The sequence below is a fragment of the Rousettus aegyptiacus genome, unplaced genomic scaffold (assembly GCF_014176215.1).
Source record: "Rousettus aegyptiacus isolate mRouAeg1 unplaced genomic scaffold, mRouAeg1.p scaffold_m13_p_1, whole genome shotgun sequence".
In the NCBI taxonomy this organism is placed as follows: Eukaryota; Metazoa; Chordata; class Mammalia; order Chiroptera; family Pteropodidae; genus Rousettus; species Rousettus aegyptiacus.
This window is the reverse complement of record NW_023416284.1, coordinates 45,473,626-45,500,972: the sequence shown is the minus strand read 5'-3', so window position 1 is coordinate 45,500,972 and position 27,347 is coordinate 45,473,626. Positions and strand designations below refer to the sequence as shown.

General features: G+C 37.2%; 2 protein-coding genes across 9 annotated transcripts in view; one reads left to right on the top strand and one right to left on the bottom strand.

The window, feature by feature from the left end:
* Nucleotides 1-14,400, bottom strand: part of MIER1 (MIER1 transcriptional regulator) — a 56,502-nt gene extending 42,102 nt beyond the window's left edge. Inside the window, exons 1-4 of one of the 8 annotated variants that reach the window (XM_016120835.2) lie at nucleotides 14,201-14,333; nucleotides 13,021-13,121; nucleotides 10,186-10,259; nucleotides 36-60 (exon numbers count right to left, since the gene is read on the bottom strand). In XM_016120835.2, the coding sequence (XP_015976321.1) occupies nucleotides 36-60; nucleotides 10,186-10,259; nucleotides 13,021-13,121; nucleotides 14,201-14,267 (267 nt within the window). In that variant the 5' untranslated portion in view covers nucleotides 14,268-14,333. Of the gene's footprint in view, nucleotides 1-35; nucleotides 61-8,685; nucleotides 8,858-10,185; nucleotides 10,263-13,020; nucleotides 13,122-13,880; nucleotides 14,008-14,200 lie in introns of those variants that run through there. The other 7 variants (XM_016120837.2, XM_016120841.2, XM_016120838.2 and 4 more) reach the window with 7 other exon arrangements.
* Nucleotides 14,290-27,347, top strand: part of DNAI4 (dynein axonemal intermediate chain 4) — an 84,060-nt gene continuing 71,002 nt past the window's right edge. The window contains 3 exon segments of the mRNA XM_016120843.2: nucleotides 14,290-14,546; nucleotides 14,549-14,612; nucleotides 26,612-26,789. Coding sequence (XP_015976329.2) covers nucleotides 14,465-14,546; nucleotides 14,549-14,612; nucleotides 26,612-26,789 — 324 coding nt within the window. The 5' untranslated portion in view covers nucleotides 14,290-14,464.

Here is a 27,347-nt window from a genome sequence, read left to right as displayed (position 1 = left end):
CAAACAGAGATTATAGAAATATAGAAAATACTTACCTGGACTTGAAGACGCAACAGATGGCTGGGGCAGGGGGGAGAGAAAGGAAGAAAAATTAGCATCTTTGTGTAGTAATCTTTACAAACATTATGGGAATTATTCAATAATTAATATGACACCAAAAGCTACAATAAGTTTAAATGTCTGAATTATCTAAGACAAGCTAAAACTTTCCATATAATCTGTTCTCTGACATATTTAAACATAAAAAAAATTCAAAACACTCCTGAATCTGGAAACACAGGCAATATGGAACTGATACAGATTTTAAAAGCAAATATGGGTCTCATAGCATTTGTGTTTTAAGAGACATGATTTTAGATCTTGAAATTTTCTGAAATATTCTCTCCTACAAATACAGGAAAACTAGGGATAAGATTTGCTATAAAGCTGATCTTTGGCTTAAAATGTGTGTGAGAAGGGAGGTGGAAAAAATTTAACACATTATTTTAAATAAAAATTATGTTGCAAGCAAGCAGAAGGAAAAATTAAAATGTTACTTAAGCACCAAACAGTACATTAGGTTAACTTTACAAAGAAACAACATACTTGCAAATTATCACAAAATTAACAACCTTTCATGCTAAATCTAGGGAAGCTAAGTTACTTGGTAGAAGATCACAAAGGCTCCCAATTATAACACTCTATCTACGGTACCACTCTACCTTTCATAAATTTAGCCATAAGTTTTCCAAATGGAAAAATTAAAACTGTTAGTAACTTATTTTAGTAATATCACAATTTGACAGCTTGTGGCTGTGTTTTATCTTAATTCAGTTAATTCACAATTTAATCAAGTTATCTGCAAACATGAACTCCTATAAGATAAATTGAATAACAGAAACTCAAAAGATGCTTCAAATGACAAGCTATAACTTAAACCTTGCCTATTCATTAAGAGCTATTTCATGTCCAATAGAAGTCAGAGATGCAAAAGGCTAAAAGCACTAGCAAAGAGACAGGGATATTCCTTTCTGCTAAGTAATGGAACAGAGGCAAAAACAAAATAGGAATTAAGTGCCCAATTTTTCAAACCTAAGCATCTAAGACAAATTCTTATAAGACGTTAAAACTCCATTTTGAAAACTGTCCACATTATGCTGTTGTAATAAGTATGGCATTCCAAAATTCACATGGTGACTTAGGTTCTTCTGAGGCACACTTTTCTCAAGGGTCCTATTTTTTTTTCTCCTTTTTAATTCTTACGCGAGAATGGCTCTTGCTTATATCACTGTCTTACTCTAACAAGAGGCTGATAGTATGCAGTATTGGATATTTTCAAGTGTCACCATCTTTATTTAAAAGCTACTCTGCCACAACAATCAAAACAGTGCTACTTTATAATTTTGTTCCTCTACTGGGAAGCTGAAGAGTATTGAGAGAACAGAATAATGTAACCATAAAACATTTCTAATTTGCTTAACATCTTTCTGGCAGAGCTACGTATTTATGCCTCAAAATAAATTTAACTACCACACAAATTACACAGCAAATCAATGCTTTAAAAAATTAATTTGCTTTTATTTTATGTAATTATACCATATTTCCCAAGTTTAAGCACAACCTCTGTCCAGGCAATAGCATCGTTCATGACTATCTTCACTTGATCCCAGGTTCACTATTCAGAGAGTAGCCTTACAATGCTGTTTTTACTTTTGAGTAAACTTTTGAAACAGGTTTGCATGGCATAAAGAAGAAAAACCAGCATTTCTTTCAAATTAGAAGTTCTTCAAGGACTCCAATTATTTTTAAACACTCCAATAATTATTCAATTTAAGTCTTCTGATTAAAAAAAAGGCTTTCTAATTAAAAATAAGTCATTCTACTGAAGAATAAATGGTACATTTTCACTGATATAGATATTGGCAATAATAGAGATATTGAATTGTGAATGGCATCTGTATGGTTTGTAAAAGGCCTCAAACAGCACTAAATGCCAATAAATATCATACTGATTGTTGTTTTATTAGTAAATAGTTAACAGTTTAAGGTTCTGGAAAGTTCACAAATATTTTCCACTCATTAAGGTACAAAATGTTTCAAGGATGGTAGCATTAAGAAGTAAATAGCATTAAGGAGAACACCCAGTGTTCAAAGATAGCATTAATGATCATAATATATCAGATATATTGGAATGTTTCAAAAACTATGATTTGACTGATGATATATCTAGATTAGGATAGAGGAGGGGAAATAGAGATGGTTTCTCTATCTATACATACACATTTCAGTATTCTATATTCAAAATAAAATTCCCCTATTTTGGTTTGGGAAGGGTGAGCGTGACATAAGTTTCTTGAAAGTTAAATACATTAAATTAAATCAAAAGATGAGCTTCTGGGAAACTGGCATTTGAAAATAGTTTATATTGTAAACATTACTTTTGCCCAACCAACGAACAAAATAATTATCTTTCAAAATAAGAGTTAGTTTCATAATACAGGACATTCAATGTGGAATGAGGGCATTTTTTTACTTAAGTATTTAAGATAGAATAACTAACTTGCTTTTATACAGTACTACATATTTTCTAATGCGTAAAGTTACTTGATCATAACAATAAAACTGGCAATAATACTCTATCCGCCTACCTCATTTTATACATTAGCAAACCCAGGGAGATAAAGTGACTCCATCAAGGTTCAATGGTAGGTGGAAAAGGTGAAACTAAATAAAGCCTAGGGCTGATTCCTTTCATACCACCTAAGGAAACAATTTCATAAGAATATCTCTCATCTCCTTCCTATTCTTTATCCTTACTTTCTTTTTCTTTTAAAATGATTTTCATCGGTTTAAAGGTGGTTTAAAATGTGACTACAAGCTGTCATTTGTTATGTCAAACTATTTTCTGTCTCGTACAACCGGTATCTCTAACGATGCCCTCCAGGAAAACTACAAAGATCTACCATTAATGACTACAGTAAATTAGAACAGGGGAAGGGAAAAAAAAATAAAATAAAACTAATGCCATACAGATACTCATTTGTAACAATATCTATCTTTAGGAAAAGCTCAAACTATAAAATGTAAGCAGTAAAGATTCTACAATGAGAATTAAGGTGTATTTAAAATACACTTATACATTATTGGTAGAAATTAATAAGAGTTAGTTTAACTGTTCTAGAGATCATTTTGCCAACATGAACTTACCCTACTGATATGCCTAAAAAAGCACACCAACATATATGTATAATGTTCACTACCACAAAGTTGTTCATAGCAAGAAGCTGGGAAAAAATGTTAAAGTCCATCATTTATTTATTTACAAATGAAATACAGTTCTTCCAATCAATGGAACACTACTGATCCATTAAAAAGAATGAGACTGATTCGTTTGTACTGACTGAGAAAAAAATACAAATACACACACACACAAGAAATGTGTAGAGAGAGAGTAACTGGGCTGTAATATACATAAAATTTTTTTCCCAAAAGGATACACAAGAATCTGTTAATGATGGTTACCACTAGGGAATAAGTTAGAGAAAGGCTTTTTTCATTTTATACCTTTCTGTACTGTTGGAATTTTCTAACTATTTGCCAGCCTTACTCCATGTTTTTAAAAAGAAAGTCAGTGGAGACCATCTTGTGGAATTATGAGACATTTTCATTTTCTTCCTTTACTTTAAGGTTTTTAAGAAAACCTAGTACTCGTCACTGTTTTTTCTTTATTTGAAAAATAACCTATTTTTCTTTTAGGTACATACATAACTTTTATCTGACATGGAAAACAACAATAGACAGACACACACACAGAATAAGTTAAATCAAATTGAAAAATGAACTCTATTAACTTGTATAGCAATTTTCATACTTTGACCCATATATGATTTAGTTAATCAAGCTATTAAATAGCTGTAACAAATATTTGTTACAGTGCTTCATGTTTGTTCAAATATTTCTTTTGTGTTTTTCTAGAAAATGGTGAGAAATAACCCATACTACAGAAAACTATAAATTGGGAGCAAGTAAAAGATCGATTAATTAGAATATTACCATTATTAATAAATAAAGTTGTAAAAACACAAAGTAATTACCAGACTCTTACTCCAAGGCAATCAAAAGCATATTTTTAATGAGTATAACTAACTGTCTGAACTAATTTTTCTCTTCAAACCAATTCCACCGCCATTTAAGTGTTATCATCACCTACTTAATGTGAACACTAAATCTGCGATTCTCAGTCCGATTCTCACAGCGATGGGCATGAGTTAAGGGCCCTACTCCAGAATGGCGAAGGCAGGGTGACTGTGCCACGGGCTTCGCCATTCCACTTCCTCCACACTAAATTAAGTTACTTAACTTTGCTGTTACCCTGAGAAATTCTAGGGCATAAAAAAAGGTGTGGTGAGTATTGGTGTAAGAATTAGCAAATTTACAACAGTAGTAATAACTCAGAGGATGAACTGCTGTTATTAAGCATTAGGAATTCAGAAGTTCCAGTCTAATTGTGACACAGAGTAACTGCATGACCTAGGACAAATTACATAAATTCTGCTGTTACATTTTCTCTAAGATAAGATTTAGAGTTCTTCAAGTTTGGTTCAAATTCCTTTGAGATCTAAGTTCTCTACTTTTATTATGAATTACACAAAAGACAACACTATTAAGGAGTGCTTTGCTAAGTGGATGCGATATGTTTAACAGACTCTTTAAAATTTATTTGTTTAATCTAGGACTATTGGGAACAGAAGATCTCAATTTGCAAAACGCTTTCTGGGGTTGCTACTTTATGAATTTCACATCTATATAAGTGTAATTGTAACAGTCATTCTTCTAAGCCATTGAATAAGTCAAAAGGAATAGGTCCCAAGCCATGACTCCTACTCGAACAGTTAATCAACTGCAATGAATTTTGAAACTATTTGCATATCTTTTGAAATAGACTCGATCTGTAATTCAAGCAAGAAATTTCTTTATAGCTAGTTACTTTTTACAAACATACACTGAGGTTTCAATGGCAGTGTTTTATTTCTGAATTATCTTGGAAACTACTTAATCTCAGTTGTAACAATTTTCTAAAACTAACTTCTATAATCTCCCCCTCCCCCAACCAACTTTTCCTACCTTATCAAGCACTCTATTACTTCTCCTGAATTAAGCTTCTGGGTAATTTCATGTATTGGTGTTCTTGATTAATTTGGATAAATCTTTAATAGCTCTGAAGTATAAATATTTAAAACATTTTTTTCATTATCAGTATAGAAAATAATTTAAGGCCTACATTCATTGTAGTGAAACAAGTTTTGTTTAGAGTAGAATTTATCACTATCCAAGAATAGTAGGCAAGATGATCCCATTTCCTTAAAAAACAAAATCTAAATATACTCCAGAAAATGCTAAGCAAGGAGTCCGTTTTTAAGATAAATGAATGGATAGATGTGATAGTGAATAAAAAGATTATGTATCATTTCTGGAAATATTAAAACTAACACAGAAAAGCAAGTTCATTAAATTTTCTTTTTATATGATAGCAATATGGCCTAGGTGAAAAGACAGGTCTTGTGGTACGCTGTGGCTTTATTTTTCCCTTGAGAAGAAAGTCCCTTATGTGTTTACAGACTGAAATAAAAGACAAATTGTTCCTTCCCAAAGGTCTCTGCTCCACATTCCTTATAAAACCCAAAGAATTAACTATTTCTTCCTCTTATTCTTTCTTTCTCACTGGTTTGTAGAACTGCAACTACCCTGTAATTTCCTTTCTTTAAGAGCCTTCTCTTCAAAGGTTGATAAGCAATGAGAAATATTTCCAGAAAATATTAAGAAAGGGAGCATGTGTTATTTCTTCTAAGCATATCAAATGTTTTTAATGTTATCACAGTTCGAAGAATCATTAAATAAATACTTCGTATTATAGACTGAGATGATTACACCAAGCATGAAAAATTAGTATATTCTCTTCACATCTAAAGTAATTTGTATGCAAGAATTAAATACGTTTCTGAAAAAACAAGGTCAGGGCCATTCTCTATGTAGGATACAAGAATAATAAAAAAAACCCAGAAGCTTTATATCGACATTCTACTCTGGAGACACGCTTCTTCGATGACCTGTTTCCCCTCAGATTTATCAAATAAAAGAATATTGTTGCTTTGCACTTACTGTTATTTCACCAGTTAGCTTCAATCCTCAGGTCTACTTAACCGAAGGTGCAACAGCACAACATTTGAATTATTTTACCACATGCTTTATATTGGCAACATACAGAATGAAATCTGAAAGCTCATATAAAAGTAAAGAACTTTATAAACCAAGTATTTTGCCAGTAAAATTTTTTAAATGATCACTCTCTAAAATCATCTTAATTATTACAATGTTAAAATTGAAAAATTATAAATTTTACTTTTTACCTCTTCACCTGTTTTAGATTTTTTTTGTAGGCCACAGATGAAGGTTACTCTCTTCTTTTCTCAAATTCATTATAAAGAAAACCATCCATAAGTCACTGAAGAATATAAAAGATGATTTTTAAAAGATACTAGATCAATGCATTGAAAACAAAATCCAGGATATTCCTTCTTAAAATTCAACCAATCACGTGTTCCTACAGAACAAGAGAATTCCACTCTCCAAGTGTTACAATTTTTAAGAAAACTAAAATATACACTTGAAAATATCAGGAAATGATCAGTGACTCAAAATGTTGTTTTTCCTTTCTTACGTTAATGCAACCATCTTTAATTTTGAAAACAAAATCTTAATATACTTCCATTTTCTTATTGTTTTCAGTGTGCTGGGCAGTCAAAATTTCTGAGTTAGGTTTTCTAAACTTAAACGTCACTGTATTTTCATATACTAAACTACTTTCCTTCAACACTATCTTGCTTTTAAATAAGATTACAAAACTTAAACCACTGTGAGCAGCACTACTAGGGAAGAAACCACATCCCCTATGACAGCACACTGCTGCTTATCCAAAGGGCATCCACCGAAAAGGGGATCCATTAAAGACTATTTGATAAAATATATGTAAATCTAACTACATACAACCCCTTCCCCTTTTATATATGAAGGAAAGAAATACTTAAGCCTTACCAGGACAATTTTTTCAGCTGAGTGGAATAAATCCAGAAAACAAAGTACTATGTTTTCTCCAATTCATGTGCCTTGAACAATCCTTTAACCATACAGAGCAAATAATTGGAAAAAAATCTAAGATTTAAATTTAGTTTTACATATGAAATATTGTGTTTTAAAAAGAATACTGGCAGCAAATAGTCCTGCTACAATAAAATCTCATCCTCCTTTAACAGTAAATACTCCAAGAGATGAATAAAGCCAGTTTCCATAAAGTAAGCAGAAGGGAAAACCTAAGAGCCTTTAGAGAAAACAGCTAACCTTTAGGTCTATCCACTCAACAGGTACATGAAAAAGCCTCTAAATTAACATTTTCCACAATCCAATCATGTTTCTGTATTCCAAGGTTTAAAAAGGAGATATTATGGTATTGATGAAAGTACTCACCACTGACTTTATTTAGCAAATACGGAAGACAAAAATTGAGGACTGATGGTAAAAGAATTACCTACTTCCTGAATCTGCTTTTGGGTGCCTGAGAGCATGAAAGCGGTAATTCACACAAGAGAAATGCCTACGGACCATTCAATCATTAAGAGATCTACTCAAAGACATAGAAATCTATCACCTCTTGAATTCCGGAAGGTAAAGAAGAAAATTCTTCCGAGGGAAAAGAAAAGTTAAAAAAAAAAAAATCAAATATTTAAGGCAGAAGCAAATTTAAATGTCCAGTAGTATACTAAGTTCGAATTAATTAAAACAATGGTTGCTTGCCCACCGATTTGAGGCCCAAATATGTTAAAACAACTACCACCGAAGAAAGAGGACTTGTGAACTTAACAGAAAAAGAGCAGAAAAAGAAAAAGAAAAAAGGAATCTTCCCCAAGTGTGTGTGGGGGGAGGGGGAATTAAAGGACAAAGATAGACTAGATTTGGAAATGAGGAGGGGGGGCGGGAGAATGCCTGAAAGTGGAGGGTTGGGGAGGTAGAAAGCAACAATTCTGAAACATAGAGAGAAAAAGTGGTTCTACTTTGGGGGTAGGGGATCGCACTGTTTGGTAAAATGGGGAGACTCCCCCAACCTAGAGGGTTGGATTGCAAAAGGCCAGGTTTATTTCTTCACGCTCATTTTACAACGATCAGGAAAATTAGTTAATCAAAGGCCATTCTGCCTTACGTTTTCCCCAACACAGACTGGATGTCAGTAGCAAACGCATGGGGTGACGCGGAAGGGCGCAACAGCATCTCGGTTAGGGAGGGAAGAAACTTCACAAGAGGAAGCAAAAGCTCCTCTCTTGGCCCCTAGTACCGGCCGGCGAAGTTGCGCCATAGGCCCCCCTGCCCGGCGGGCGCCTCCTCCCCCTACCTCAATCCGCTCGCGGTACTACGCAGCACTCGACCCTTCAAACTGTCCCCGAAGTCCAACTAGCCTCCGCTTCCACGTACCCCCGAACCCATCCCAACTAAGTTCCAGGGAAAGCTCCCGCCCAGAGCGCGGCCTGTTCCGGACAACAGGTGGGCACTGGCGCCAGCAGGGCTGGGCCTCTCCTAGCCAGGCCCACTCCACTCCTCCCCGGCCAGGGCCCGGGGGCACCCGGCTCCGGGACAGGGAGGGGGAGCGAGCTCCCTTACCTCCGCCATATTTGCCGTACTGACGGGTCACATCTCCGCGGCGGCCGCAGCTGGGTCACGGCCAGAACCCGGATGTGAGACTCGGCAACGGGACTCTGGTCGCCGCTGCCACCGCCGTCTCTGCCGCTCCCGCCGCCGCTGCTTCGGCGGGAACGCGCAGGAGACGCCCACGCGCTCCCACCACACCCCACTCCGCCCCCTCGCGGCGACCCGGCTGCGCTGGACTGGAGGGAAAGGGCTGGCGCGCGCGGGAACAGGGGCGAGCGCGCGCGGCCCCGCTGCAGCCCTCCCCTGAAGAAGGGCAGAGGGGGCGGAGCCAAGGTGGGTGTGGGGGGGGAGGGAGGAGGAAGGAGGGAGAAGAGGGAGGGGTGGGGGAGGGAAGGAGAGAAGGAGGGGGAGGAGGGGGGAGAAGGGGGGGAGGTGAGTATCTCCGCCTGGGGCGACTCCACCGCCTTAGCGGATCTGCGACTCCAGGGACTAGAGAAGTCAAGGAAAGGTGCCAAAGGAACCGCGTCCAGCATTCACATCGCAAGGAAAAAGATACATTATATTATTTTAGGTGCAGGTCTTTTTTGAAGTGCATTTGCTGGAAAACGGATGTTGCTGTGATGCAAAAACGGCAAGTGAGCTTTGAAGGCGGTTATCCCTTGACAAATGTTCCTCTTTTGGTCGATTCCCGATGGGAAATGTGGAATTCCATATCCCTAAATTTTAGCAGTCAGGGCCAAGATTAAGAAAAGGGATTGTGTTAGGTAATCTGCCATCCTCATATCTCATTTGCTTTTCCTTACACATCTGAGATGCCAGTAGCAACATAACTGTACAACGGTTGACTTTCGCATTACAGAAAATTTTTAAATGTAAAATACTTAAAAGTTTCTCTTTGATGGACATAATAATCTCCGACTGACTACATGGAGGGAGAACTTGCTTATTTGTAATGTGTGAAATGCCGGCAATTTGAAACTATTGTAAATGTATTGGCCTAGAACTGCCAATTGGCCTTGATGCCCATTCTGATTGCCAGAGCCAATAACTGCAAAATAACAAACATATTTCATTCCCATTACTAAGGCAGATACTTGCTAATACAAAGGTGATATTAAAACGTGCACTAACACATTTCATTAAACCAAGAAAAGTCTTATTTCAAAAAGATCATTTCCCAAGTGTTCAAGGGTTCCTCTTAATGCAATTTTAAAGACCACCAAAATCAACCAATTAAATATGAAAATTATTCAGTCCCTCCAAATAATGTGATGACAGCACTACTATATATTGCATAAATGTGCACACATACAATTTTTCTTTAATACTTAACTTGCAATGCAATATGGAAGAGGCTGTTTTCTTAAAGTATTTATATTCCCTTAAAATTCTTGACTCTATTAAGCAATTTCTCAGTTCCAAAGATTCAACATTAACTTGAAATTCTTATGTCCAATAATAATTTGTGCATTTACAGGTATATGAAGTAGCTGCTAAGTGAAAGGACATTACCTGGTAATTTGACAGGAAAAGAGTCCACAGACAGTCTGTAAACCAATTAAACATAAACATCTGATGCACATTTTCTACTGAAAGAAAAGCAAGGGAAAGAAGAGAAAGGAAAACTTTAAGGTTCCCAAGTCTAAAAACAATTTTTACCATTAACTGTACTGTACAGTATTTTCATTTTATTTTTTAGAGTAGTTACATAAAAGTGTTTTTCAGAATTTCTTGGAGGAATAAATATTTTAGCACAGATGTATAGTTTCTAAGGGTTACCCTGTTGAATTACCTTAGGACTTGAAATAAAATGACTTTTTTAAAAGTCAGATCATATTCACATACTTTTCACTTTGAGAGATGCCTGATGGAAACAGCTAAAGGCAAAGAATAGTGGATGTACATAGACCTGAGGTGGGTAAAGATAAAAAGAATAAGGGGCCTAGAGGTAGAAACTCAGGCTTTATAATACCATGGGAATAAAGGAAGATTTTCCATTAAATACAAAAGCTAATATATGAAATTTCATTTAACTGGTTACCAAAAGGAAAATTAAGGTGTCAAAAATACAAGGTACAGGAATAACATGCTTGCTTAAACCCATTTAATTTTTGATTCTTGAGTTAAATCATCAACAAAAATCTCAAGTATGATAAAAAGTTGAGGATCACAGTCTCTTAAGCTACTGAATGAATTCTGAAGTTGTCGGGAAAACTGAGGTCTAAGAAATATTTGAATGAGTATCCATTGTACTGATAAATGGCCTTTAAGTTTATTAATACTGTGTATCAATTTTACTAATTTTAAGTGGCATTAGCATTTAGAGAAAAAAATCCTCTCTATACTTTTCTTTCCTTTTTAATTAACATGGGTTTAGTGATTTTTTTTTAAGGTTCAGATTTTAAAACTAAAGAGAAACAGCTCCATTATTGTAAGTCATCAGTAACATATTACTACTGAATTCAGTACAGTTCTACTCTCATTTTATTCTAGTGATACACTTATCTTTACAAATTTTAGGAGCTACCTTAAGGAAAGCAGTCTTTCTCAAAATTCTTGCTTACCTCTTTAGTATCAAATATGTAAAATTAACTATTCATTAGCCAGAGTTATCATTGGATGGGACTTAGAGGTCTTAAGTCAATTTCCACTTTATCCAGGTAGGACTCCCTCACAATGTTTCCCCACTCACTACCAGGCTTATCTGCCTATGCTTAAGCACCTGCAATGACTCACTGTGTCATGAAGAGGCTGTTCTCTTCAAAACAAAACAAAACAAAAAAAACTCTTATGTTTCCAACATTCTTCTTTTTATTAAACCATAATCTACCTCCTTGTTACTTCCATTCATTATCCAGTTTTTCAGCAGTTTGGACAATAAATGTCTTCTTGTGTTCAAATGCAAACAGTCAATATTTATACTTGGGTTAACAAAAAATAAATGTTTAAAGCCTTTTGATACTAGAAGAGCTGAAAACGGCATGACAGAGTTAAAGGCATGAGAAAATTCACCATTATCTATGAGCTGTTTAAAATTATTACAGTTTATAGTATTTATTAATGTGATATCCAAAATGGTAGTTCTGTTAATTGTAGTAATATGTTTTAAGTTAAACTAAAAAGTGTGGTTAATTCCAGTTTATGTGAGGTCGTGGCTAATGTCCCAAAGCAAAAAAAAAGTCACTATACAAAGCCTGAATAAATGCCTCTTTAGCTCCCATTTCCCACCTAAAGGCTTATTTTCAGGGAAACCAACATTAACTTTTACCATATTAAGCTACTCAAAACTGCTATTATATTGGGAAGTTACTTTCAAACAATTTACTGAATACTCCACTGAAAAGTTATTAAACAATTTTATAAAGACTATATATAATACACACACACACACACACACACACACACACAGAACCCCTCGGAGTCATTATTTTTGCAGTTAGCCAAAGCATTTTAGGGTCACAATTGTACTTCAAGCAGTACTCTAAACTAACCAATAAATAAACTTCTTTGGAAATTTACATATTCTAAGAGATAAAACCTTTTATTCAGTACCAACACCTGACTGAAATATAATATATACACATACTATACAAACACATCTCTTGTGTGTTTGTACTCAAAAGAGTACCTCTTAAAATGCACCAAGAAAATACTTATAACAATTTAGACTCTGGGGCTGTTTGAATGAAATGGATTAATACAGCACATTCAAAACCCTAAAAACAAATTCTGTATCTAACAATTTTCAGAGTTCATCGGTCCCTTTTATTTTGTAAACTATTTCTTAAAATTTTTGTTTAAAAGTGACAGCCTATGCATGATGTGCAGGTAATAATTTATGGATACTTACTAATTTGGTTGAAAATACCTAAATACCAAAAAAATAAAAAAATCAACTATTTTTTAAATGACTTTTTAGATAAACTGAGTGTACTTTAGTAGGCAGGATGCAGATTGCAAAGCAGTAATGCATTACATGTGGAGGCCTCTCATCTATGCAACAGTCAGCATCATCTTTTTGTTAGTTTGATTTTTATTATTAACACCACCCATAAAACATTTATATGCCCTTTTGATTCTTAAAAGAACAGTTTTTGGCTTTTTTTCCCATAATTTTTACATAGACTTTTATCCAGTGGCCCTATTTTATCAGATTATCACAAATTGACATTTTTATAGTTCTTATATTGTTGACATGTTATTTTTATCTCACCCAAACTCTGGCAATTATTGGCCCATCAGCAGTTGTCAAACACTGGAACATATAAGAACAGTAATGTAATATTTATACTACTTGAGGGAGTTTGGATTTTCCCTCCCTTAATCTCCAAGTGTGCCCCTGCCTACCAGCATCACATCCGTCTTGTCTGCATTGAACCTCAACCAGTTGGTTCTTAACCACGTCCGAAATTCAGCCAGGCACTGGGAGAATCGAGCCACCACACCATCTGGATCAAAGGAAAGAGAGCCTCAGTAGTAACTAGAACAGAGACAGTGATACTGCAAGCTCACCATTCGCCCTGTCTCTAATTTTTAAAAAGATGGCTAGGAATTAGGACGAGGATCCCATGACAATTTTAGAAAAACATAAATGAATCTTGAGTCATGCAATATGTAACCAATGGCAAAGGAATAAAACAGACCCAATAAGCAGGTCATCTCATTACACCTATAAATGAAGAAAGATGGTTCAATCAACTCTCCAGGTCATCTTGGCTAAGTAGCCTCAGGAGACCCGCCAGTCTTGTAATAGCATAAGCTTTTCTGCAAAATTAAGTTTTTTGCGTTGGAGGAAGATGTAGGGTTAATTGGCGCCCAGCGAAGGGGTAGTGACTCGCTCAAGGTCACACAGCAAGCAAGAACCAGAGATGAGCTCCACTAAAAAGCTGGAAGAACCACCTCGTTCAAAGGATTGGGAGGCGTCTGTCCCTAGGGATCCTCCCATAGAATGGGAGGACCTTGTTCCCTCACAATAATGCCCTCTTCCAGTCTCTCCTCCCTCCCTCTAATACGGGACAGTCTGCGCAGAACGCTGCTCACGTGGGCTGCAGTGCGAGCAGGAGCCTCCTCCCAGGCTGGGACAGAATCCCGAGATACAGGAGAAAAGAGGCGGAGCCACAGGGGGTGGTCACCTTAGCCCCACCCCGACCAGAATCCTGGGCCCACGAGAGAAAGGGGCGGAGGCGAACTGGCCAACTCTAACTCACTCCGCTGCGAATTCCTAGCGCTCCGCAGAGGCCGTGGAAGATCGGCCCGACAGCAGCCGCCAAGGCAAAAGACCAGGCTGGGAGGGGGTGGGCGGCGGAGGGGAGCTGCGCATGCGCCCTAGGTGGCTGGCGGCTACCGGGGAGGGGAAAGCGTGCCGGGCGCGTTCTCTCGCAGCCCCTCCCCGGAAGTTAAGGGTCTTCCGGGCGGTACCCAGCTGTGGGGGAGGGGAAGGACAGAAAGGGGACTGAGGACACCTCAGGAGTGCCTCATCCCAAAAAGGACTAGGAGAGGAGAGATGGTTTCTGGAGGCTGCACTTACAGCCGCTGCCGCTGTTGCCGCCGCCACCTTCGCTGCTGCCGCCACCGCCTGAAGAAGCCCCATCCATCCGCCTGCAGCTGGGGAGACTCAGCCTGGGAGGGGCCTAAGGCCGGGGCCGCCCGCCTCCTTCTTCTAATCGTCGTCCCGAGCTTCCTCTAGCTCCACCAACCCTCTGCCCTCCCCTCCGCCTCCGCCCTCCTCCTCGGCCTACAGCCGCCAGCCAACCGCGCGGCCGCTTGTTGAGCCTTAGGCTCCACCGTCTCCATGACGCCCGGCAAACATTCCGGTGTTTTAGCCGGAGCCGCTAACGCCGGCTGTTGGGGTACAGGGTCTCCAGGAGGCAGGCAGGGAAGGCGGTCGCCACCATGCCCATCTCTCCGGTAAACAGCCGCAAGCAGCCGAACATCGGATTGTAAGTTCCGGCGTTAAAACAGTCCATTCCCCTGGGTCGTGGAGGGAGCCCTTGTAGATCTGATCTCTTGCAGCATTCAGGTTCAGTCAGCAGCCCTAGAAGCTTCCAGGCGTCAGTGTCTCCTTCCTTGGCCTAGTACAGCTTTTTTCAAACCGCCTACTGCTGTGCTTGCTCTATGAGAAAAGTCTAGTTTGTTTAGAACCACCCTCCCCAGCTCAGGTAATTTTTCTTTAGCAGAACTTGTTGAAAGTACTTGGGAGAGAAACTTCATTTCTTTCTTGAATTCAGTACTCAGATTTTTGCCCATCCTACCACTCCAGGAAAATAGCTTTCGTAAATCAACAATAGCTGTCCAGCCAAATGCAATGGCCATGTCTGTTTCGTTTTTAACTCCCCCGTCAACAGTTTTGAACTAGTTTATCATTTCTTGAGCTTTGAATCACTTCATTTAGTTTATAGGACACTACTCTTCTCTAGTTCCCCCCTTGGTTTATGGCTAGTTTTCAAACTACTTTGCAGGTGGCGCCTCTTCATCTCTCCCATATCTAAATGTTGGAGTGCTGCTGGGGTCAGTTTTTAAACCTCTTTTCACTGGTATGCCTTAAAAATCACTTATATATTGATGATTCACAAGTCCATCTCTCCAGCCAGTACCTTTTCCCTAAAAAACAGACTAAAAATATCAAACATCTGCACTTAGAAGTTAATATGCATCTCAAAATTTGTGTCCAAAACTGAACTTATTTCTCCAACCTACTCTGCGGGAAAATGACAGTTTCCACTCTTTCAGTTAGTAAAAAGCCTTGGAGTTACTTTTGACTTCTCGAATATCCCATTCCATCAGCAGATTCTACCATTTCTACCTGCAAAATAAATCCAGGCTACCACTCCGATGTAAGTCACTGTAATGTTGCAGTAACCACCTGAATGGTCTTGCCAACGCCCTCAGCATAGTAATCACTGTGACTCTACTCAAAACCCCCCTCCAGTTTTCCTCATTTCACTCAGAATAAAAGCTCACACACACACGGCCTTACAGTATCTCAACTTGGACTCTTTCCGTTGACTAATTACATTCCATATTGTTCCACAACAATATCAGGCACATTATTTTCCCACTTCAAGGTATGTGCATTTGCTGTCTTTTGGGAACTATACCTTCAGATAATCTCATGACTCATTTCTTTTAGATGTCACCTTATTGAAGAATCCTTCTCTAACAACCCTACATAAATTAGTAATGCTTCCTCCTACCAGCGCCTCCAATTTCTCAACATTGCTTTATTTTTCTCCTTAAAACTTATCCCTGCTTGATATATACTTGTTTGTTAATTTGTCTTCACCCAAGCTATGGTACTCCATGAGGGCAGAGATATTTGTTCTGTTCACTGCTATTGCCTAGAATGAAGAAAGCGCTCAATAAATATTTGTTGACCAAATGAATGAATGAGTTTGTACTTCAGTGACTTGTTACTCTCATCTTTTTTTCGTTGTTGTTACATGTAGGTGTGGAAATATCAAGGTAAAATGAAGTCGAACTCATGGAAATTTTTTTGTCATACAACCCTCATAGTAGCTGAGAGACTGTTAGGAAAATTCCCTTGGGAATTTCTTAAATAATGACAAATTCATAAGAGATTACCTATTAAGGAAAGAATTGGGTGGGAGATGGGAAGTAGTATAATCTTAACTTTTTGAGTTAGCTGTGTTATCTAATTAAAATTTCACAGACACGTAAGTTTACAGCCATTGGTTTGACCTAATGTTACTTCTCATCTTCCTCCTTTTAGGACTTAATCCTGATCCTGGACAGTGTCTCATGAAACATGAATTTATCAATTTTCCACTTTCTCACTCCAATTTTTCTTATTTTGGGCCTTTCCCATCGGCTTAATGATATTGGACAATCTCCCATTACAGTAAAAACTACCACCAATTCTTCATTGCTTTTATCTTATTTCTCTGCTCAGTTTCTCTATTTTTCATCTTTATTCATTTCCTTTTGAGTTTTCCTAGAATTTTCATCTGTTGTCGCATGCTATCCACTATTTCCATTAGAGTCTTTAGCATATTAATCATAATTATTTTAAATTCTCAGTCTTATAATTCCAAAATTTCTAACATATTTTAATCTGGCTCTAGTATATGCTTTGTTTCTTTAGACTATTTTTTGCGCTTTTGTCTGCCTTATAATTTATTGTTGAAAGCTGAACACGTTGTATCAAGTAATATGAACTGAGGGAAGTAAGCCTTTAGCATGAGGTTTTATGTTTCTCTGGCTAGGAATTATGCCATATTTACTGTTTGCCGTAGGTTTCTGAGCCTTCAGTTTCTTCTAGTGTCCTTGTTTTTGTCTCCCACATTTCATGTTTCCCTAGAGACACCTTCTGAAATAGAGTCTGAGCTTTGCAGTTCCTTGTTATTAAACAGAAACACTTTGGATGTGGTGGTAAGATGGGGGAAGAGAAAGTGGTCCATAATTTTATGATTAGGTCCTAGTTTTTAGTGGGTCTTTGTCCATAGGCTGTGAGCTTCATAAGTGATTTTAGTTTTGTTTTGTTTTTCTCAAGTGGAACAAGAAGGCTAGGGGAATCAGTTGGGTATGTTTCTTCCCCTATATTGGTCAGGCTCTGATAAACTAGTTTTTACTTGAGGGCAGGCTTTTGTTAAATAGAACCAAACATCCCAGGTATGTTTCAAAATGGTTACTTCCTGTCCTCCTACTGGAAACATCAGGGAGTTTTTCTCCCATCTTCATCCCGAGGGCATGGAGGAGCTCATGGAGGTAAAACTCACAAAAGTATAGAGGCTTCTCTAAGACTGGGCGGCTTGGAGTTTTTGTCTTTCAAATTAGTTTTCTAGTGAGTCTCCAGCTATTAGTCAATTGCTGCTACTTACTGTATAGCTCTACTGGCTCCTGTGGCAGTTTCTGCTCCCAGTAAGTTGTGACTCTCTGTTTCCTCCTACATCCAACTTCCTGGGCAGAAGTTTGCAGGTAAGCTCATTTCTCTGATGGATCTAAGAAAATCTATTGATTTTCAGTTTGCTCAGCCATTTTCTTGTGAGGATAGGGCTGATGACTTTCATGGTCTTGACATGTTGGACCAAATACCAGAAGTGTCTGTGTTCACTTTTTAACTCTTGCAATCTGTTGTTTCCATTGCTATATAGAAACTACTCAAAGGTCAATAATGAGTAACATAAAAGTTTCAAAATCCACCAAATTAATGGGCTTTCTTTTCTACCTCCCTGTAGCATTTGACAATATTGATCTTCCCCTCCTTAACCCAAACTTTACTGGTTTAATTATTACTGGCCTAAATGTCTCTACGTCTGTTTTCTCTCCTTGGCCCTATTACTTTCACTTTGTATCTTTAGGTTCTTATTTTGAGACTCAGTTCATTTATTATCATCTCCATGTAAAGATTCTCAAATAGGAATCTCCAGCTTTCATTTTCAACTGTTGACAGATAGCTCTACCAGGATATCACTATATCTGAAATTGAACAAGTCTACACTTTAACTTATTGTGCTTTAGAAGTAAAGGCTAATTTAATCATCACCCTAACTCTGAGGTAGATACTATTATTAACCTTGATTTATATATACAAGGAGAGAAACAGATTAAGAAACTTGCTCAAGAACTCATAGCCTATGAGTTATTTGAGAGTTTGGACATTTAAAATGACCTCTAACTTTTCTCACTTGCAAAACATGATTATTGAATATGCTACAAGTTATAAGAATTGAATTAGAAAATATAGATGGAAGTTATTTGAAATTTAAATTTTAAGTGTTATTATCAATTACCAAGTTCTGTAAATTCTATATCTGCTATGTTTTAAGGGTTCCTGGAATATGTTTTAGTCATGATAAGACACATAGACAAGGAAAAATTCTATCATGAAGTAAGAATTTTTTAATACAGATCCCTAGGAACAGGAGGCATGGCATGACATGCCACACAAGATACTACATGGGGAAGTACCTGGACCAGTCAGGAGGTAAAATGAGCAAGGGAAACATGGGCAAGAACTTTTATTGTGGTTTCTATGGGGAGGAGAAAACAGAATAAGCAGGTTTAGAATTGGCGTGTCTGAATAATTTTTAAAGGATCTGGACTTAAGAACTATCTGTAGTTGTTAAGTTCCTGTCCCTGGGATGGTTAGGGCAGATGGGAAATGGCCCAGAGAGTGAGATCTCTGTGAGAGCCTGATAAAGGAGGTAGTTGGGAGTGTGGGCTCTGGATGGTTGGTTTGTATATGTAAAGTGTGCTGTGGGTGAGTCCTTTATTATCTATAGCAATTGATTAGCCGTGGAAGGGGCAGTTCTAGGGTCAGCAAGTCCACAGATGTCAAAGCATCAAAATACAGAAAATAAAAAGACATGCTTAATATATGCTGTATCTTGCATTTTTATTTCTATATTTGCCTCCCCAGGTTAAGCCTTGATTGTTTCTTACCTAAACTATTTCCACAGCATTTTAACTAATGGTCTTCTTGTTTTAAGTATGTTCTATGTACAGCTAAATTTCTCTGAGCCATAGTTTTGATGACTTTACTCTTCTGCTCAAAAACTTTCGAAAAGGCAGTCTCTTGCTTCTATAATAAAATCTAAAGACACCCTGGTTATTTTACTTTTTCAAAGCTTAACTTTGCTTTTCTTGATTCGTCTAATTGAATCATTTAGGATTCCCTTTATATACCACATGCTTTTCTACCTTTATTGTTCACAGTGGTCTTTGCTCAGGATGCCTTTCCGGTCCTGTTCCAATATCCCTGTCCTCCTTTAATCTCCACATGCACCAAACACAAACACATGTACACATATACACTCCATACACTCCTTTTGAGTTGACCTACATTCAAGGCTTAACTCAGATGTCGCCTTCATGATTTCTCTGCACATTCTTCTCACCCAAGGTATCTTTATCACAACTCTCATTTCATCTTGTGTGTACTTTGGAGGCAAAGATAATTTTGTACTTAACATTATAGTCATATATATGTTTTATCTCTTTTATGAGATTGTAAACTCCTTAGGGCCCATATCTGATTCATATTCTATCCATGTCAATATGTAGCACAGAGCCTATGTACAAAAGTGTTTTATAAATAATTTGAATGAATAGAAGCAAATAATTTGGTCTAGATTGGAATTATCTTTATCCCATTACAATAAGAAGGGGCTAATACAGAACTTTTTCTTAAGCCACTCCTACATTCTCTCTTGTATTTATTCATTTCATAGTGAGGTTTATGTATGTATAGCGTGATTTTAATGTCATTGGCTTCATTTTTTCATAGAAGTGATCATCAAGTGTTCATTCTACAGATGCCAATTGAATGCCTTACATTTTACGGTTATCCCAAGATACTCAAGACAGGAGTGAACAAAACAAATTAGGTCCCTACTTTAGGAAACTAAGGAATGTACAGCTACGTGACCTTTCTATCATGACTGCTCTTCAAGCAAAATGTTTTTCAAAGTGGTTATCTCCCCCTAAAATCATCTTTTAATTGCCCACTAATTTGCCTCTGTAGAAACATCTGTTTTTTAAAAAGAAAAAAAATTTTTTATGGTGACATTGGTTAACAAAATCCAATAAGTTTCATTTGTACACTTTAATAGTAAGGCATATATATATATATATATATATATATATATATATATACACATATATATATACACACACACACACACACACACATATATATATTTGTACACTTTAATAGTAAGGCATATGTGTGTGTATATATATATATACATATACACACACACACACACACACACATATTTACACTGTGTGTTCACTTCCCATAGTTAGACTTGTTTCTGCCACCACATATTTGATTCCCTTAACCCCGTCTACCTCTCCCCTTTTTCCTTCCCCCTACCCTCTGGCAACTACTAGTCTATTGTCCATGTCCATGAGTCTCTGTTTGTTTGTCCTGTTCCTTTGTTGCTTTTAGGTTTATATCCCACATACAAGTGATGTCATGTGATTTTCAACTTTTTCTGTCTGGCTTATTTTGCTTAGTATGATTATTTCGAGGTCCATCTATGTTGTTGCAAATGGCAATATTTCATCTCTTCATGTCTAAGTAATGTTCCATTGTATATATGTGCCACAGCTTCTTTAGCCAATCATTCATCGTAGGACTCTTCGGTTGTGTCCATGTCCTGGCCACTGTGAATAGTGCTGCTATGAACATTGGTGTGCATATATTTTTTTGGATATAGGGAAGACATCTGTTTTTTAACATAGCTAGATATGTACCATAAATTTCTAACACAGTTGGCTACAGGTACTTCTTTCAACTTCTTTTAAAAAGTAGTCTATGTTCTATTTTTAATTTCTCAACCTATCAGGCAGAGTGCTAATTGCTAGGGCTGTAATGGTGGACATGATAAACATGATTCCTTCCCATAAAATGTATAGTCTGTAGATTTTAGGGAGTTCATTGATAATGCTCTCTCATAAGATCCTGGTAACTACCTAGTAGATAAATGTAATATCATTTACTAATTCATTGCTGTTTTGGGTCCTATAGGGAATGAAAGAGGAAGAACTGGTTTATGAATAAATGAAATGATTTCATTAGGCATCTATTCAGTTTGAGATACCTGGTAGACATTTATCTGGGACTACCTAGTAGGCTGGTAGACAACTGAGTATGAAGACAGAGAGGATGTTTTGAGTTGGATGTAATAATTTGGGGATTATTCATTCATTCAACAAATATTTATATATATTAAGCAGCTACTGTGTGTTGGGTACTATTGTATGCATACAATAGGGATACAGTAAGGCATAAAATAGCCTTAAATCTTAACCCTTATGGAACTTCAATTCCAAGGGCAGTGTGGGGGGTGAGGGAAACAGCTAATTCATAAGATAAATTAGTAAAAGATATGTTAGTAAGAAGTACTTAGATACTGTTAGTAGGAAGTACTAAGGTTGAAAAATAAAGCATGAGAGTATGAAGGATTCGAGAAGGGTATTTGACATTTTAGGTAGGGGAGCCAGAGAAGGCCACACAAAGAAGATAGTTTTAAGTAAAGACTGAAGAAAGTAGAGATGCTAAGCACATACATGTACAGGGAAGAGCATTTCAGGCAAAGGCAACAGCAAATGCAAAGGCTCTTGTATGGAAATATCAAGGATGTCAATGTGATTGGAGCAGACTAAATGGGAGACAGAGGATTAAACATGAAGTCAGAGACCTAACTAGATGTAGGACTTTTTAGGTCAGAGTAAGAACTTTGGCTTTTACTCTGAACAAGCTGGGAATGAATAGAGGCTTTCAAGCAGAGTAGTGGTATGTTCTAATATGGGTTTTAAGAAGTCTCTGGTTGCCATGTGGAGAACTGACCAGAGGATTGATGTTAAGAAAGATGAGTTAGAAGACTATTACAATAATCCAAGAAAGATAAGATAGTGTTTGGACCAAGATAGTAGCAAAAAGGATGGTGACAAATGTTTGGATTCTGGATATGTTTTTAAGTTTATTTTTTTTTTTTTACCAGAGCAACTGGAATAACAGCATTACCTTTAACAAAACAGGAGAAGACTACAAGAGGAGTGTATTTGCTAGATGGAGTAAGAGCAAGATTGTCAGGAGCTCAAAGACATGCTAATTTTTAGTTGGAGATATCAAGTAGGCAGATGGATATATGGACCTGGGGTTCAGAGGAGTGGTCCAATTAGACATATTTGGGAGTCATTATCATATAAATGATATTTAAAGCATAGCTTTGGATGAGTTCACCTACCTATGAATGGAGATAGAAATGAAAAGGAATCCAAGGATGAAAAAAGTAGAAAGAAAACCAGATAAGGGAAGTGTCCTGCAATCCAAGTTAAAAAAAAAAGTCAAAGAAAAAAGAAACACACCAAAATTATAACAAAACTACAGAGCAGCCAGCACGCATAGTCACCTATGGTCTGGCTGAACAGAAGCTCTACAACTAGGGACAAAAATAACAGGTCACCTCAAAACAGTTAGAGGGGTAGAGACAGGAAAGCCCAGTGCTATATAACCACATGTGGCCACTGAGAATCAAGAGGGCTCTCTTGGCTGCAGTGCCACTTCCCCCACCTGAAGGAGCAAGGGGTCCTGGCCACAAACTGGGTTCTCTGGAGTTTACGTGTAGGAAAGAGAAGTTACCACAACTTCTGGCTTTGAAAACCAACAGAGGTTGTGGCCGAGTAAGATGGAGGGCTGTGGGAGTTGGAGACTGTTCCTCTTCAAGGGTCCATGCTCCGCCTTACTCATTGACGGACTCGCTTGCTCTGAGCTCTAGTGTTTAGTAGGAAGTACTGTTAGTAGGAAGTACTAAGGTTGAGCGCCAACACGGTCATACAAGGAGGCGCTGATTTGTTGGGCTTCAGGGCAAGGGCTAGAGGGGCAGCTTTCTCTTGGGCAGAGGTGCAAGCAGAATTGATTGTTCTTTTGTTGTGCCCTCCCCTCTCCCAGCCTGTAGATGCAAGTACTGCCGTATCCCAGTCATGATCAACCTAGATAACACAGGTCACTCAGCCCAGAGGATTTTCTTAGACTCCACCTCTCCCAACTTGTGGGTTCATCCGAGCTGTTTCCAGTGATTTATTCCATATAAATGGACTGTCTTGTCTCCTGCTGTGAAGTATCACAAAACCCAGAGAAGCAGCATCTGGCCTCATAGTGCCCTATACATCTTGCAGAACAGCCCCCAAACTCTGTACTTGTGGTAGCTGGCCTCGGTTTCTGACTTAGAACCTATAAGCTCAGCACAGGTTTCAGCTGTATGTGGATTGCTTGGTGACTCTTACCAGGTGGCCCAGAGGTACACAAGCTGTAGCTGAACTTTGTCTGCAGCTGGACACTCCCCACTCCCACTCCAGGACTGTGCCACTGGGCCCCACAGCACCTACTACATAACGCCGCTCTACTAAGACTGGGAGACTTAGGAGCCATACCTAATACATAGAAACAGACACAGGGAGGCAGCCAAAATGGGGAGACAAAGAAGCATGTCCCCCATGAAAGAACAGAACAAAGCTCTAGAAAAAGAATTCACCAAAATGGAGAAAAGCAATATACTAGATTCAGAGTGCAAAACACTAGGTATAAGGATACTCATGGAACTTAGGGAAGAGTAGATGAACTCAGTGAGAACTTTAACAAAGAGATGAAAAACATAATATGAAGCCAGTCAGAAATTAAGAATACAATATCTGAGATGAAAAGAACATTAGAGGGAATCAACAGAGTAGATAAAATGGAGGATCAAATCAGTGACCTAGAGGGTGGTGGAGCAGAAGACAGCCAATCAGAACAGCACCAAGTAAAAAATCTCAAAAAAAAAAAAAAAAAAAGAAGATAGTTTAAGAAGCCTCTGCGACATCAAACATAGCAATATTTGCATCACAGGGATTCCAGAAGGAGAAGAGGAAGAGCAAGAAATTGAAAACCTGTTTGAAGATATAGCGATGGAAAATTTCCCTAACCTGATGAAAGAAATAGACATACAACTTCAGGAAGTTCAGAGAGTTCCAAACAAGATGAACCCAAGGAGGCCCACACCAAGGCTCATGATTAAAATGCCAAAGGTTAAATCCAAAGAGAGAACCTTAAAAGCAGCAAGAGAAAAGCAGTTAGTTACCTACACAGGAGCACCCGTAAGACTGTTAGCCACTTTCTCAACAGAAACTCTACAGGCCGGAAGGGTTTGGCACAAAATACTCAAAGTGATGAAAAGCAAAGACCTACAACCAAGATGTCTTTACCTAGCAAAGCTATCATTTAGAATCAAAGGACATATAAAGAGCTTCCCAGACAAAAATCTGAAGGAGTTCATCACCACCAAGCCAGTATTACAGAAAATGTTGGAGAGACTTAAGAGGAAGAAAAAAATATGTATCAAAAATCTAAATAAAGAATGGCAATAGCTACATATCTATCAACAATTGAGTGTAAATGGCTTAAAAGATGCAATCAAAAGGTAGAGTGGTTGAATGGATAAGAAAACAAGACCCTTATATATGCTGCCTATAAGAGACTCGCTTCAGATTAAAAGACACAGACTAAAAGTAATGGGATGGAAAAAGATATTTAATGATGGACCTAGAGGATATTGTGATTAGTGGAGTAAGAGGAAGACAAATGCTATATGATTGCACATTTATATGGAATCTAAAGAACAAATAAAATTTAAAAAAAAACAAACTCATAGATACAGAGAACATTTTGAGGGTTACCAGATGGAAGGGGGTTGGAGGGGAGTTAGTGAAAAGGTGGGGAGGGTTTAAGAGGCACAAATTGGTAGTTACAAAATTGTCATAAAGTTTAGCATAAAGAATATAGCCAGTAATATTGTAATAACTATGTACAGTGTCAAAAGAGCGCTAGGTTTTTTGGGATGATCACTTTGTGAGTTATATAGATGTCTAATCACTATGTTGTATACTTGAAACTAATATAACATTGTATGCCAACTAAAGCTGAAAAATATAAAATATTAACTGAAAGGAAGGAGAGATATAGTAATAGAGGAAGACAGTTAAAGGAAGGATTTTTAAATGTGGCATGACTGGAGCTTAATTATAAGGGAATTATGAGGGAAAAGATAAGAACTAAGATATAGGAGACAAGAAATTATTGCTGGAAAAGAGCTCCTGAGAAAGTAGTGAGAGACAGGTTCCAAAGCACAGGTAGAAAGATCAGTCTTAGATAAGAATGCCAACTCTTATTGAAAGAGGAAATAAAGAAATATAGGAATATATTTCTATATTCCATATGGAAATAAAGATGAATTAGATGAGTTTGTAGGATGCAGAAGAAGAATATAAGGTGGAGAAGTAATTTAAGAAGTTTTTACCTGGTGATTAATCACTTTTATTTTATTAGAGATTTTGGAGGCCAAGTCATTTAGAGACTGAAGGAGGGAGGATAGAGTAGAATACTTAAAAAGAATAAATTCAAAATAGTTTATGAATGAAATTCTCTTATTCACTTATTTAAAAATACTTATTGTGTGCCCACAATATACTGGGCACTGTCCTGGGTGCTAGGGATATAGCAATTAACAAGACAGAGTTTTTGCCATAACATGATTCTATTCCAGTAGAAGAGTGGACAACTGCAAAGTGTCAAGCAGTAGTAACAGCTTCAAATAAAAATAAAATATGAAAAGTGGATTGATGTCATTTTAAAATATTCTTTTCTGATATTTTATGATTTAGAAAGTAAAAGTATTGTTAGAAATGTTTTCTTTGAAAATACATTTCTTTAAGGGAAGGTCATCCTCATTTTATAGATATCTGCAGTACAATCATAGTACTAGAAGAAACAAGTGATAAGGTATGTTTTTGTCTTAGAGAATTTACAGAATAGATCTAAAAGTGAAATCACATCTTTTTTTTCTTCAGGATACAAACATTTTGATGATAACTTCTCATTAAAAATTATATAATTGTTCAGGCAGGAACATTATATTCTTTCATAGGCTTATATTTATGCTTTAATCTACCTGTGTAATGGCACTCTGCACTCATTTCTGCTTACTCTATGTCAGGTACTTCCTAGCTATAATATAAAAACTAATTATTTTAGTCCTCAAATAACCTATGAGTTAGATACTATTGTTATCCCCATTATACGGATAAGGAAACAGACCCAGATAAATCAGTGTAGACTTTTGATCTGACTGCCTGGGTGTAAATTCAACTCTAGTTCAACTCTAGTAGAACTGTTTCGCTCTAAACCTCTGTGATTTTATATAAAATAATATTAATAGTAACCTCTTAGAATTTCTGAGTGGAAAGATTGGCATAATGCATGTAAAGATTCTAGAACTTTGCTTACTCATAAAGAGCTCTTCAGTTGCTATTATTATTTCTTGTTTATGTGTTTATATTGTTTCCATGTTTCTAAATGAAAGTCTGTTGTTTTATTATTGGTTCATTTTTCCTCAATTGTGGATCTGCTGTATTATGTTTTCTTTTTCTGATATAGAAACACTGGCACACAGCCAGCGAAGGCTATTAGCTTTACTGGCCTGGCAAAAGGAACTCAAGCGAAAGGATATCCTAGTGCATGCCAAAGCAGAATGGGTCTATCAAAAACCATGGTGGTTCCATCTGACATAAAAACAGAAAAAAGCAATATTTCTAGCACAAAGGCCACTATTCAGGTAATATTTTTTAGAATTCTGAGTTTATTTGAAAATGACACCTTGTACAAAAATTTTTTAGTTTGATGCAGTACCATTTGTTTATTTTTTCTTTTTTTCCCTTGCCCGAGGAGATATATCTGAAAAGAAGTTCCTGTTAGTGATATCAGAGAGTTTACTGCCTATGTTTTCTTCTAGAAGTTTTATGGTTTCAGGTCTTACATTTAAGTCTTTAATCCATTTTGAGTCTATTTTTGTATACGATGTAAGAAGTTGGTTCCGCTTTTTTTTTTTTTGCATGGCAGCACAGTTTACAATAGCCAAGAAATGGAAGCAACCTAAATGCCTATCAGCAGACAACTGAATAAAGAAATTATGGTTCATTTATACAATGCAATATTACTCAGCCATTAAAAGAAAATGAAATCCTACCATTTGCAATGACATGGATGGACCTAGAGGTTATTATGCTGAGTGAAATAAGTCAGAGAAAGATAAATACCATATGATATCAGTTACATGCAGAATCTAAGGAACAAAAAGAACAAACTAATCAAAAGCAGACTCACAAGTATAGTG